The 14,239-nt window shown below is 41.2% G+C and overlaps 1 protein-coding gene across 4 annotated transcripts in view; it reads left to right on the top strand.

Annotated features, from left to right (window-relative positions):
- The window catches only part of tcf4 (transcription factor 4), a 226,498-nt gene that overhangs the window by 183,759 nt on the left and 28,500 nt on the right, over positions 1-14,239 (top strand). For all 4 annotated transcript variants that reach the window (XM_030743169.1, XM_030743166.1, XM_030743170.1 and 1 more), the window contains 5 exons: positions 122-269; positions 6,301-6,371; positions 6,477-6,555; positions 11,360-11,439; positions 11,612-11,821. In XM_030743169.1, coding sequence (XP_030599029.1) covers positions 122-269; positions 6,301-6,371; positions 6,477-6,555; positions 11,360-11,439; positions 11,612-11,821 — 588 coding nt within the window. The remainder of the gene's footprint in view (positions 1-121; positions 270-6,300; positions 6,372-6,476; positions 6,556-11,359; positions 11,440-11,611; positions 11,822-14,239) is intronic.

Below are 14,239 nucleotides of genomic sequence, written 5' to 3'. Positions count from 1 at the left end.
GCAGGCTTCATGTTTATAACCACTTCCTTCTGTTTTTTATTCCACTCTAATGTAATCTTTCCTCTTTCGTAGCAGTTTTCATATTAAAGTTTAATTTTTTTTCCCGTCCGTCTCTTTGCAGAGCTACCCGTCTCACTCGTCTGCAGATATCAACTCCAGCCTTCCTCCCATGTCCAGCTTCCACAGAGGGGGAGGGGGCGGGGGCGGGGCCAATCACTACAGCACCGCTTCTTGCACTGCCCCTACCAACGGAACAGACAGCATCATGGGTAAGACGCCTGTGTGCAGAAGTCACAAGGTCACTGCTAACTTTAAATAATGCATCAAGGCAACGGATGCCTGTTGACACGACCTACTGTACTTCCTGTCACTTTGTAGCCACATATAAAGTTATACCTGTTCTGTCCTGATCACTCAGGACAAATTTTACTGTCTTTAAACTGTGACGTTACACAATGTACGCAGGAAAGACTACGAAGGAAGTGCTGACATTACTGAAGTCACATACTGTCACGTTAGTGGATGGCAATAAGCTTCTGTTAAATACACACTCGATTCAACAGGTCCATGTTGGTGTCCATCCATGTCTGTGTTGTAAGAGTAAATGAATGCCGTCCATTTTCAGAAACATTCATGATCCTCAGAGGATGAAACCTGCTGACCCTGGTGATTAGTCCAATGACTTTCCTCTGGTGCCACAATGAGGTTGAAGGTTTTTTTTTCACACTTTGGATAAATTGGGATGAGATATTGATGCAGCTTCGTGTTTCATGCTTAGTGCTAACTAGAAGCTGTCGGCTTTGTTACACGCCACATATCTAAGGCAGCATTTGTGTTAACAGTGACATTGTAAAACTGTTAGCCTGCTGATGTTAGCTTGTAGCTTGAAGTGATTCTGTGATGTTTGTAACAGGACATGTTTTGCTTCAAATATTTGTTGCGTGTGGGTGTCAGAGCTGTGGACTTCAGATTTTACTGAAGACGTGACTTCCTGACTCGAGTTGGACTTTAAAAAAGAGTCATGACCTCACAGACTTGCAGTTTGACTTTGCAATCTGGACTGACTCGAAGAACGTGACTCCTGACTCCTCCTGACTCCTCCCGACTCCTGAAAAGAAACTTTGAGAAGCTCTGCTGTGGGTAGAAGTTAAACTGTTACCGTGACTGTTTTGATCCTTTTATTCTGAAAAATCTTTTTGATGATTTGGGTGCACTCACTGATGTGTTTGTATTTTGCCAAATCTTTAAACATGTTGTCAATTTTGAAACAATTTTCTAAAGAAAATGCAAATTCACCCCTTAAACACAAGGTCAATTTTATGTCCATCAACTAACTGATCAGTTCAGGTGTGGAATGCTGTTTAGTTTCTGCATGTATGGATAAATAAATGAACTGCGTTGTACAGTGGAGGTCGGTAGGATAAATCTCTGCCCCAGGAGGTCCTCAGGAGGTTAATCCCAGTGTTGAGGGGTGTACATGTACACATTTCAGGCTTCGATCCTCTGGTTTACCTTGTCTGGGGTGATGCGCTGCATTGCTGAACTGATTTGTGGATCCATTGCTTTTCCTTTCTTTGCTCACGTTGCCTGTGCCGAAAAATTAAGGAAAGTTTAGACATCAGGGCAGGCGCCAGCACATCAAATCCCATTTATTTATATCCTCCAGTGCTGCAACTAGCCAATCAAATCATGTTATGAAAATATCCTGAGAGAGGGAGGTAATTGCTCGCACGGTTGGGTATCAAAATACGGGAGAAGTTGGTCGTCACAGTGAGTCATCAGCCTGTAGTGTATGGAACAATTTAGCACAGGCCGCTCGCTTTGCTTATGCTAACTGCTAATCTGAGCTCAGGTGGGTTGCCTTGTGAGTGATTGTTTATTGTTGCTATGGTGTTTGCAGCAGCAAAGATACTCCCCACACACTCACCATCAGTCGCTGAAGCAGCACGGAGTATGTGTCCATCCACAACAATACATTTTCATTTTTAACGACTCCAGCATTGCAAAACTCCACAGACTAGCACAGTGGGGTGGGCCCTCCTTTCCCAGTGTCTCGCTGTTATTTCAGTTTACTTGTGAAGGAATCGAAATAATAGAGCCCATCCCAGCTGCATCACCTTATGACAGCTGGGGCAGGCTCTAGCACCCCTGCAATTGGATGAGTGAAAGATGGATGGATTCACTTCCCTTCAGTTTTATTTATATAGCACCGAATCACAACTGTCGCCTCAATTTGCTTTATATTATGTGGTAAAGGCACTATAATATAAAGCGCAAACACTCCCAACTGATGTTTTCTGCCTCTGGTTTATCTCAGACTAAGAAATCAGGTCTTTGTCCTTCTCTTCCTCCATTCTTTGCTTCCTGCTAACGCCGGTGCACACACTCACAGCGTACCTGACAGGTCAAAGTAGCTTTTAAAATCAGTGTTTTAGTGCAGGCCAAACATTTCTCTGATTTTTCTTTTTTTTTTGTTCAAATGTTCATGTTTTTTATGCACTACATGGAAAAACACCTAAAGTTACTACCTAAGAGATGAGGTTAACAGTTGTTCGCCGTTAGCAAAGTTTTATTTCCGGCCACATAATCAGTTACAACTCTCCCTGCTGGGATTGGACACAGATGACTTAAACAGCTTAGAAACTAAACTTCTTTGTTAGAGACAGGCGGTCAGAAACAGAGCAGAGTCAGCCTGAGAAATACACTTGGACTTCATTTTGGCTTGACCTTGACATCACCGAAACACACCGCTGCACGCACACAAACACGCACATACACACAGCACGCCATATGGACCCCTTGCTTTGAGTCCCATTGAACAAATAGAACAGCAATAAGAAACAGATTGAAAGTTTGTTTTCATGGGAAGACATCTCCAACATTCCTCATCACACACACACACACACACACACACACAGCAGATAAGTGTAAACACAAGATGAAGCAAATAAAAAGCATGCTGCTGTTGTTTGAATTTAAACATATGATAAACCTGCACACGCATGAACCCTTAAACTCGGTACTTAAAGGTGGTTTTCTGCCTCAGTCTTGTTTCCTTCACAGGGAACAGGAGCTGCACTCACTAAAGAGTCACATCAGTCAAAATTAATGCCAAGAAGAAGCAATGTTCACATACTGACTGTCTGAAGAAACTTGTGTGGCCTAATTCACCTCACCACCGTCCATCTGCATGAACAGTATATTGTGTTTCCATCAAATCAACCTGCGTACCTGCATTCAGGCATAAAAGCTGAGATTTAAAGATTGTCCGGGGCCTGCATGTATCTAATGTAAAGGACACAGTTCCTACATCAATGAGCTGTAATCCTGGAAGACACTGGAAATAATTATGTTTCAGGGCTCTTCAGGCTCAAATTAAACAGTTTCCTGATATTGTAAAATAGGGCTGCAACGATTAGTCGACATAGTCGACAATAATCGACAATAAAAATAGTCGACGACGAATTTAATAGTCGACAATAGTCGTTTATTATTACTGGTGATTTTTTTTTTTACGTAGTGAGACATCTTCCTGTCCGTCTTTCTCTCGCGAGCTTCACACATGCGCAATCCGGCTGTTAAGTGATGACGTAGAATTCCATTTCCTGGTCCAAACTGTCACGTGATCAAGTTGCCGCAATGCTGTGTCCCTGGTTACTATAACTCGAAAAAAACACACTCAGGTGTGATTTTACTGATGATAAAAAGAGAAGCGGAAATAGCTGCAGTTGATAAGGTACGTTAGAATCATCTTTAATAGTGACCAGTCATTGGTTATACCGGGGGTCGGCAACCCGTAATCCGGAAAGAGCCATTTGAACCCGGTTTACACGGAAAAGCCGCAAATAATAGCGGAAGCCGGTAGCCGCTACCGGAAGCCGGTATAGGTTACCGCGAGTGACGCATATATTGAGAAACTAAAATAAATAAGTAAAATGATTTTATTTTAATATTTCAAGATCACACTAATGTTCCAATTTAAAACTACAACAAAAACCGAACTGAGAAAAACAAAATGCACTTCAACTGGATACTGATAATTTACTTCCACGACCCGCAGAGCCGCACATTAAGCCTGGATGAGCCGCATACGGCTCCGGAGTCGCAGGTTGCCGACCCCTGGGTTATACCGTTGCTGTTTATTTAGAATCATTTGGACCCAGAAACGACGTCAGAGTTAAAGATCGGATAGCATTCAGCTGCACGTTTAGTGATGGGGGATACTGGTAAAACTGTGCAAACTTTGTTTTACAGGGACAAAAAAGTACTATATATATTTTTTTTATGGTTGGAAAAATGGACCGTTAGTCATATCAGCAGCAAACCTGATTAAAGGTTTTGAATGAAGTATGTGTTACTACCACATTTTAAATAACCTAATGCTAAATGTAAAAGCTGATAGCTAAATAAGTGCCATTTCATAATTATGCAATTCATAATCCGACTAGTCGACTAATCGTTTCAATAGTCGATGACTAATCGACTATCAAAATAGTCGTTAGTTGCAGCCCTATTGTAAAACAGTACATTTACTAGTTTAATAAACTGGTAGTGATAGTACACTACCAATACTTAACAACAGAATCAATATTTGATAAAATTAATCATTTCATCAATTTATAAGACCGTCTTGTTCATTGTTTTATTTTTGCTATTTTTGCAATTATTGCTAATTTTATTACACTTTTATTAGCTAATTACATATATATATATATATATATATATATATATATATATATATTCCTGTCACCAGCTCACAGTTAAGATGCAAAGAAACAAATTGAATTTGTTGGTGTTAAATACTGACTGCTGACCCTGTGCTGTTAGCTGCCTTCATGCTATGTTAGTTTTCTATCTCGTGCTCACTGCACTGCTGCTGATATGTATCATGGTAAACAGAGAAAATCATACAACTGAACAGAGCAGCTCAGCCCCATACATCCGCCCACTATTGAGCCCATATGGTACACATCAGATTGGTGTATCCCTTTTGTATTATACACTGTAAACAATTAGCATGTGAAATATAGCTGATGCACAGCAAGGGAACTGCACATCAAAAAAAGCAAAAAAATACTGATTTAATAATAATTTCTGAGTCTTTGAAGAAGTGATGGACAAGAAAACAAAACATAAAAAACATCAGTTTTATCCCCTCTGTGCTCTCCTGCTTTGTGGCTATAAGCTCTCATTTATGAAAAAGATTTTCTCCTGCATATGTTCTGAATTATGCATCAAGTGAGGATCTGTGTTTGTGTGAGTAATTGTGTGTGCGTGCACGTGTGTGTGTGTGTGTCAAACAGTAATCCCTTGGATGGTTTACTGGGCCAGTGGTGTGGCATGAGTGAGACATGAGGCTTTAACCCCAAAACATATGCTGCTTCCTGTCTCTCTCCCTCCCTACCTGTCTCTCTCTCTCTCTCTCTCTCTCTTGCGCACGCGCTTTTCTTTCTAACAGCTTAAAGAAGTGCACTGCTGCCAATCGCTGTAATGAATTCATTTGCCATGAAAGGATGTGTTTTTGCTGTGTGTGCGTGCGTGGGTCTAACTTGTGTGTGCGAGCGTAAACTTTCCATCTGGGATCTGCTATCAGGAGAGATGAGCTGTGAGCATGTCAGTCTTTATGCTCCAGTATACATGTGTGTGTGTGTGTGTGTGTGTGTGTGGGTGCTCATCTGGTCCTGTGAGGTCACTTCCTTCCTCTCTGGCCTCGGTGCTCTTCAAGTGTGTGAAACAGATTTAGTTGCATTTAAAGTCCAGCATTTCCCCACAAACACATGCCGTCACACATTTAAAATGCGAATGTTGAACGTCTGTTACTATTAAAGCCTGTTTTTGATTCTCTCTGTTTGAATAAGGATCCATTCATTCCTTCATTTATAGCAGCAAATACATTTCAGCTGTAGATCAGCAGGTTAGCATCGCCCCGAACTGCCCAGACAGTGTTAACGTTTGAGGTAAGAGAGCTAAAGAGGGAGTTATTGTATTAGTTATGTCACGCTACCCAAAAAACATGGAAAGGATTCCTCAAAAAACAAGAAGAAAAATTATTAATGAAAGTGTGAGCGTTGTTGGAGGATGACAAAATGTGAATCTGGAGGTGTAATTTCCAGTTCTAATGAACATGTTTTGCAGGTTTACGTGTGGAACGGATGGGCTGAATAATTAAATATGTAGTTAACAACATCCTTATTTACAAGAATACATCCCTCTTTTCCCTCGTGTGTGTGTGTGTGTGTGTGTGTGTGTGTGTGTGTGTGTGTGTGTGTGTGTGTGTGTGTGTGCACATGTGTGTCACAGCTAACCGAGCACAGAGCGGAGCAGCCAGCAGCTCTCAGACAGGAGACGCCTTAGGGAAAGCACTCGCATCGGTAAGTACAGCACACACACATTTTTTAAGGCCCCCCCCCCAAGTCTGTTTGAGGTTTTCTGCATGTATGATACTACTTCCACTGTATCCTGCTTTGTTCTTACAGATCTATTCTCCTGATCACACGAACAACAGCTTCTCTTCTAATCCTTCCACCCCGGTCGGCTCCCCGCCCTCCCTCACAGGTAAACACACCTGACATTTAACGTCACTCGCTGCACACCAGCTGTGTCATCAAAAATCCACAGAGAACTGGCGTCCACAGAAGAAAGAAGCAGAGCTGACTTAAGACTGGGACTCGAGTAAATCAGGACTTCAGACTCGACTCAAACTTGTTTAAAATGACTCGACTTTTTTTAAGACTTCAGACTTGACTTGAACTCGTCTCATGAGACTCTTGACCTGCTTTTACAGTGATTTGTAAGTTAACTTGAGCTTGGCTAAAGAGACCCTTTCAGTTTGCCTGAAAGAAGCGTGCTTCGGTGTAAGAAAGTTTCCAGTTAAATTACAGTAAAGTTCTGCCAGCATAAAAGTGTTATGGTGTAGTGAAGCCATGTAACAGTACAGATCCTCTGGATAGTTTTACACCGTTTGGTTGCCATTGCAGTCATTTTAGTGTTTGAACTACTGTGATCTCGCTCATCCTCGCCTGTTTAGCCTGAGTTCAGTTTCTCGTCTGTCTTAAATTAGGACAAAATAACAGCTTTAATAAATGTTTCTGCTCTTCAGTCTGATTTGCTGCTGCAGGACTCGCGGTCATGACAGTCCACTGCTAGCTTAAATACAGTGTTCTCGGTCACGCCAACACTAACCACAAATAACTGAAATAACCCTCATAACACTACTGCACGTCAAATTAAAGAAATATACTGTATTATCCTGCAAAACTCTGCATTTACAGGATTCAACTGTATTTTACAAAGAATAGTACAAAACTGTACAAAACTTACTATATTTATTTATTTATTCAGTCATCACATAGTACACAGAGAGCATAAAGAACACAACCTTATATAAGCCTGGTCTACAAAAACAAAACCCAGCAAACTCAACCCTAACGTGGAAAAATACAAGTGAATTTTTTTATACTTATATAAGGATTAGTCCATCATTTAAGACCTACAGTACAAAAACCTCTCTGATCATATTTACTCCAGCATCTCCTGCACTGAAAACACTGTGGTACATGGTTTGAAAGTGACATAGATAGATAGATAGATAGATAGATAGATAGATAGATAGATAGATAGATAGATAGATACTTTATTGATCCCAAAGGAACTTAGAGCATCCAGCGTTTTGTATTCTTTAAAAAAAACAATTTATTATTAGTAGGTCAGTGTGATTATAGTAAGCAGTCTTGTTAATAATGTGTATGACACATTTTAGTAATGAAAATATAGAATTTATTGTTGTTTTTAAAATCAGTCCCTGCACGTCCACATAGTAACAAATGTAACAAATAACACCTGCAAATATTTCTGAATGAACTCTTTAAATTTTAATGTTAGTTTTAGTTCAGTTTCTTTTTCTTTTGATTTTTGCAAATGAAAAAATTTAGTTGTCTTAATATTAAGTGACAGTTTATTAACATCAGATCATTTTAAAGACTTCCAACTCTTTTTCAGCAGGATTAAAAATTTTCCCAGATCAAAATAAATTTGGATCATCTGCAAAAATAACACATTTTAATAAATTCCCTACATTATTTTAATATGATCCTTTGACTAAAATACTTAACTAATGACCCTCAAACCTTTAGTTTATGTGCAAAGTAAAAAGGTTCACCTGAAGTTACTCCTGACCTGGCTCAGGGAAGCTTCAGAGCACCTGAGCATTAAGTTACATTACTGGGTTGTTTTGGACTACAGTGAAATCCAGCTATTATATTAAGAAGATATAAAGGATATTTAACACATTAAAAACACCAACCAAATCTCTGAATTTTATTTAATAAACTAAGAATTTCTTTCCATATCACAAGTGCAATCTCTGTGCATAAGACCAAACAATAAAAACACATTAACAATCGCTGTCTCCTCTCTGCACCCCTCCTCCTTCTCCTATTCCCACCAATTACTCCTTCCCTCTGTGGATGCTGTAAACTCTAGCCGCTCCTTAAAGTGAAAAATGGCTTTTCCTAATAATAGTTGTGTCGAATTTGTCTCTAATTGTCGCTGCTACACACACCGTTTGATAGTTCTCTGCCGCGCCTTGTGACTGATAGCTTTAATTACGAGCACCACTTCGACAAATCGTTCACAAACCTACCGGCTCTGCAAACACAGGGCCCCCCTCCCCTCTTCCTCCTCCACCTCCTCCTCTTCGTCATTGTAGCTGCCTAGGATATTGCCTGCTAAACCATAATTGGTGTTTATCATTGTGTCAGAGTTACTCCACTTTTTACAAATTAGAAATGAAGCCTATTAGAGCAAACTACATGCAAATTGATATCCAAGGCTAATTCTGCAAGGGTGTTTTACAGCATTGGACTAGGAATAATTTACCCTGCCGTTTAATACATATATTTGTATTTGCACATGAATGTACCCAGGTGATTATTCATTAATTAGCATATGGAAATGAGCATGTAATATGAATAAAGGAGAGGGGAGAGAAACGACTGCGAGACAAAGTAGGAAGACAATGAAAAAGAGAAACGTGCTAATGAGATGAGATCAGAGTTACAAGGAAGAGATCAGCGGTGAGGGCAGAGAGGGGAATGGAGGGGTTTGAGAAGAAGGGGGAATAAAAACGAGAGGAAACAAACGGAGAAGGAGAGGTGGAATAGGGAGAAGGAAACAGGGGGGGGGCTTTACCTGCCTGGGCAGGTTTCATCATGCTTGAGATTACAATGAAACCACTACAGATCAGCATGTGTGATAAAAAATATGACTGCTCATAGTGAACATCAAAATATTAAAACATAATTAGTTTAAGGTCAAGGTAAGGTAAGAAAAGGGCCGTTATACTCAGTGTTACATCTACGCCTCTGAGGTCTAGTCTGTGTCAAAAAGGTTTTTAGCATAAATGCCATTAGAGGTGTTTATGCTACAGGTGACTGGGAAGATTGATAGTTAGATGCCGAAGTGTCTGCAAGATAGATTTTTGCCTAGTGGTCAAACCGTGTTACTAAAATTTCTGTGTTTATTACCAGGCACCTTCTTGTAATCTGGTTTCCTGTTAAAGCAAACAGGATCTTTTCTGAAATCAGGAAGTCTACTGAAGCTTATTATCTATTTTTCTACTGACTTTTATATAAACAGATTTGGTCACTGTATGGAGTACTCTCCAGTAAAGGAATGTTACACATATAGTTACAAAGACATGATACAAATATCTCTCATGCTTACTGGCAGAAAACAAGCAAAAGCACATCTGTCTTCAGTATACAGTGTAACAGGTGTTTGTGCCTCTATAGGTGAAACGTCCACCAAAGTACTGCTTGGGCTGATTATTGGAGGTACCTGTGTGCACCTGTCTGAGAGACAGAAAGGTGCTAAATGTTGTTTTTCTCTCGATTTTAACGAGCGATATCAAGATGTTACTCTTTGGTATTAAGGTTTTAAGTTCCGTTTATTTAAGCTAATTGAAGAACATTTCAATTCATTCTGACAAATTTTAAGAAATAAGTGAAAAAGATAAAATCTCTGTGATGTGTAACTCAGGGTTTTCACCCAGGAGACTGTGGTTCGTGCCCCATATGGGAGCGTCACTTTTAGAATCTGTAGTTTTCATTCACTGCTTGGTTTGATTTAGGCAACACAACTGTTTGATTAGGTTCAGGAAACGATCCTGATCAGGGCTGGATGAAACAATACTGTTTGATATTTTATTTTTAGCTCTGGGGCGGCTGTGGCTCAGAGCAGGTCATCTACTAATTGGAAGGTTGGTGGTTCAATCCTTGGCTGCTCTGGCCTGTGTGCTAAAGTATCCTTAGGAAAGATGCTGGATCCCATGATGCATTCATCGACGTGTGAACGGTTGCTAGAAAGCACTTAGGGTAAAAAATAGTGCTTGTGTGAGTGGGTGAATAAGGCATGTTGAATAAAGCTCTTTGAGTCGAAAAGTGCTACATAGGAACCAGTCCACTTGAGAGGGTTAAAGCAACTGACCTAGCTGACCTCTGACCCTTGTGTGAATAATTGCATGTAAAGACAAAAAGATGGTGAACGTCACAGTAATTTTACACATTTCTGTGATTACGATCTCAGCTAGCACTGGCTTGTTCCTAACTGCCTAACATGCTCACCAGCCACAGCCCATTCTCGTCTCTCCCCTGTCATCTGCTGAAAGGACTACACACAGCAGCCTGTCTTCCCTCAGAACCTCATATTAATGTAAATCACACAAGTCGCTGTCTCTCCTCTGCCTACCAGCTAATGAGACCTGTCGATTCAGATGCGGCCCTTCAGAGTGAAAACCGGCACAAAAGCAGAGACGAGCAGGAACACAAAGCTTGTTTATTCTGCAGAGGGCCCATGCTAATCAACCACTTGTACCTTTTCAAAGACAAAAGCCTGATATTAGCATTTTTGCTATGAGATATGAGTCGGTTTGTTTTTGTCTCCTCTTCCTCGTCTCTGTGCCTATTATGTCTGAGCACCACGAGTGGATACGATTAAAGGGTCTCCTCGTGTGTGAAGACGTTTTGTCTGGCGTTTGGCGCTGCACATCGAGTGGCTTCTGTCTTTGACATATAAAAGCAGAGGAGGTTTTGGCTCTATTCCACAAGGACATCTAGCTGTATTCTGCAGGGTCACACAGGGTTGGAGTGTATCCCAGCATGCACTGGGTCTTTCAAAGAACACATGCAGATGAAGACATGTCAGTTTGAACTGAAGAAAAGCAGGAAAAAAAGTTGAAGTCCCGTCCCTGTCACCTACTCATATCTGCCTTTTCTCTGAATCCTCTCATGTTGCCCTTGCTTTTAATCTGCCTCTGACCTCACCATCTCATCCTGATGTCTTCTTCTGTGCTCTCTCCTAGCTGCCAGTTCAACCGTCTGGTCGAGGAATGGAGGGCAGGGAGCGTCATCGCCAAACTACGAGGCTCCACTGCACTCTCTGGTGAGCGCACTGAAATATCACTGCGTGATTGGTCAGCTCACTTCAGACCATATTTTTCCACTTTCTCCTAATTAGACAGCAGAAAGCAGTTTGGTGTTGATTGTCAAGGTCACTAAAAAAAAGGAACATTTATCAGGTTTCTTATCTCTTTTTGTGTCCTTTCACTCTGCAGCAAAGTCGCATCGAGGACCGTCTGGAGCGTTTGGACGATGCCATCCACGTACTGCGGAGCCACGCCGTGGGACCGTCGACGGGTATGGGCAGCGGTCACGGCGACATGCACAGCCTCATCGGGGCTGCACACACGCACAATGGCGCCATGGGTGCTCTGGGCAGCGGATACGGAACGGGGCTGCTATCGGCTAACAGACACTCCCTCATGGTAGGACCCGAGTTACTGTTTTTATGCCGTGGTGATGTCATGGTTAGTAGGAGGCCAGAGGATTTGTTTTGGGGCTTCACCAGAAGGCTTTAACCTAAAAATCAAATATGAGAAAATGAGTAACACTTTACAAAATAGTCTCACAAGATATGTGATGAAATTTGATTCATGCTCCCAGGATCCTAAAAATAAAATTGAAAAACAGACTTTCCTTTGTGCCGTTAATTAAACCCGACTTGTACATTTGAAAGTCACTTAGAAATTGTGAAACTTCACACAACTGAAAAAAATCTGTCGAGGAGATGAGAGCAAACATGAACGGAGAGGAGGTTTAAAGTGAAAACATGAAGTGAGACGGCGGTAATGTTTTCCATATTTAATACTTTGGGGCCCTTTTTTTTCAACTTGAAACAATAAACATAAAGAACAAAACAGCTGTGTGACATAAGGAGATGTAGGAGGGCGAGAGAAAACACATTATAAAGTACAGCACACAGTATAAACAAATCCAGATGCTCGAACATCTTCAGTCAGACCTGCGTTGTTTACGCCTTAAAGTTTGGGCAGGGTCTGAAATGATCTCTTTTCTATCTGTTTGCCCAAGGTTCCTAAAAACACCCTCTGCAGAACTGAACCAAAACCGTCACCACCAGGGGGCGTTGTTTTATCAGTGCGTGCAGTGAGATGGTTTCGCGTCTGCACGTTTATGTCTGCTAGCTACCGCCACATCTTTAAGAAGCTTTGCTCTTTATTTTTTTTTTATGCCAGGCTGTTATTGTAAATAAAAATGTCCTCTTCATGACTTTTGTGGGTAAATAAAGGCTACATTGACTCACTGTACCATCTTGTGGTGCAATGTGGTATTACAAAAAAGTACAGCATGGCCCTTGCTCAGTGTCTATCAATACTTTTCAACACCATATACTCCACTAGACTAGCTCTGCATCATTCAGAGTTAAAAAAAAAAAAAATATTATTTATTTTATGATGACCCCATACTGTTTGCAGTCTTTCTGAAACAAGCTTTAGCTCCTGTCCCTATAAGCCCCCCCCCCCCCCCCCCCCCCCCCCCCCCCCATATAAGCTCCCTTTTTTCTTATTGGCTGCCCCTCGGCTGGCTTTGAGGGACAAATGAGATATTTGAGGATATCGTGTTTTAGTTTTCAAAGTTCGTAAATACTCTTCAGTTGCCACCCTCTTTTTTTTTTTTCTTGTCGTTGTTTTTGATCTTGTGGTGTTTTGTTGTGGCTATAATGAACACAGCAGGCTGTAGGGGATGCCAGCAGCACTTTGCTGTATTCCCACTACAGTAGTTCAGGAGCTTTGTCCCTCTGCCTCTGTTCTTTGTTAAAGTATTTACTTTGAAGTGTTGTTTTCTAAATGGAGAGCACCTGTGGTTGAGGGGCGTGTGTGTGTGTGTGTGTGTGTGTGTGTGTGTGTGTGTGTGCTGGCCGGCTCCTTCAGAGATCATCCTCTTCTCACGCATGTCTGTCCAGCTGTCTCTCTCTATCCTGCAGCTCATTGGTGTCCTCCCGTTTGTGTCGGTCTTCCTGCATACAGTCATGTTTTTGTTTGTCCTCAACATGCATTTTATTAGGAACACCTGGGCAGCCTTGTGTAGCCCAATACAATAAATTCAGTTTTTATGAAGCTTAAACAGAAAGGTTATAATTCTACTCAGTGACATACACTATAGTGGTTGGTGGAGGTGTACTTGATTACAGATTTTTGTTTCAAATGTTTTCATTCATGCCATTAACATATATGAGGAGGGCTAACCCAGTGCAAAAGTATGGTGCTAGATTACGCATGCGTTTCTGATGAAGCTCTCAGTGAGTGTGTATTAATGAGTCACATTAGGATGTGTTATTTTTATGCTGTGCGGAGAATTCTCAGCATCTCTCCATTTTTGCCTCTTTTAGCTTTTGCTTTGAAGGCGCATTTGTTGGGGCCAAAGTTGGTTACATTGTTATCTGTGGCTTTGTGAGGGGCTATCAAAAGAAAGTCGCTAATAACTCAAATCAGCTGGCACCAGCTTTATGAAGTGAAAAGGCCTAGGCAGGCTGTGTGCCTCAGTCTGTTCTCAGTTCTCTTGACTCGCTGCTCCTCCTGTAGTATTGGTCAGACTGGCTCTCAGTGGATTTTGATTCTCATTAGTTTGTGCGATACATGCAAACAATGACAGGAAAACTTCCTGTAGTCTACACGTCACAGTAACCTGTGAATTGTGAGCCGGGTGAGCTGCTTCGTCCTCGACGCTCTGGTTTTTGGGGAACTATTTGTGGAGAAAAGGTCAAATTTTAGTGTTCTGTAACTACTTTACTGGAATTTTTTTTGTTGAAGTTGAGAGTAGTTTGAGTAGGGACGCAGTCAGGAAGAGGGATCTCCATGATGTCATAAAATGAAACACTGCAGATT

The sequence above is a fragment of the Archocentrus centrarchus genome, chromosome 12 (genome assembly GCF_007364275.1).
Source record: "Archocentrus centrarchus isolate MPI-CPG fArcCen1 chromosome 12, fArcCen1, whole genome shotgun sequence".
NCBI lineage: Eukaryota > Metazoa > Chordata > Actinopteri > Cichliformes > Cichlidae > Archocentrus > Archocentrus centrarchus.
Note: the sequence above shows the minus strand (reverse complement) of the source record. Positions and strands in the feature narration are given on the sequence as shown.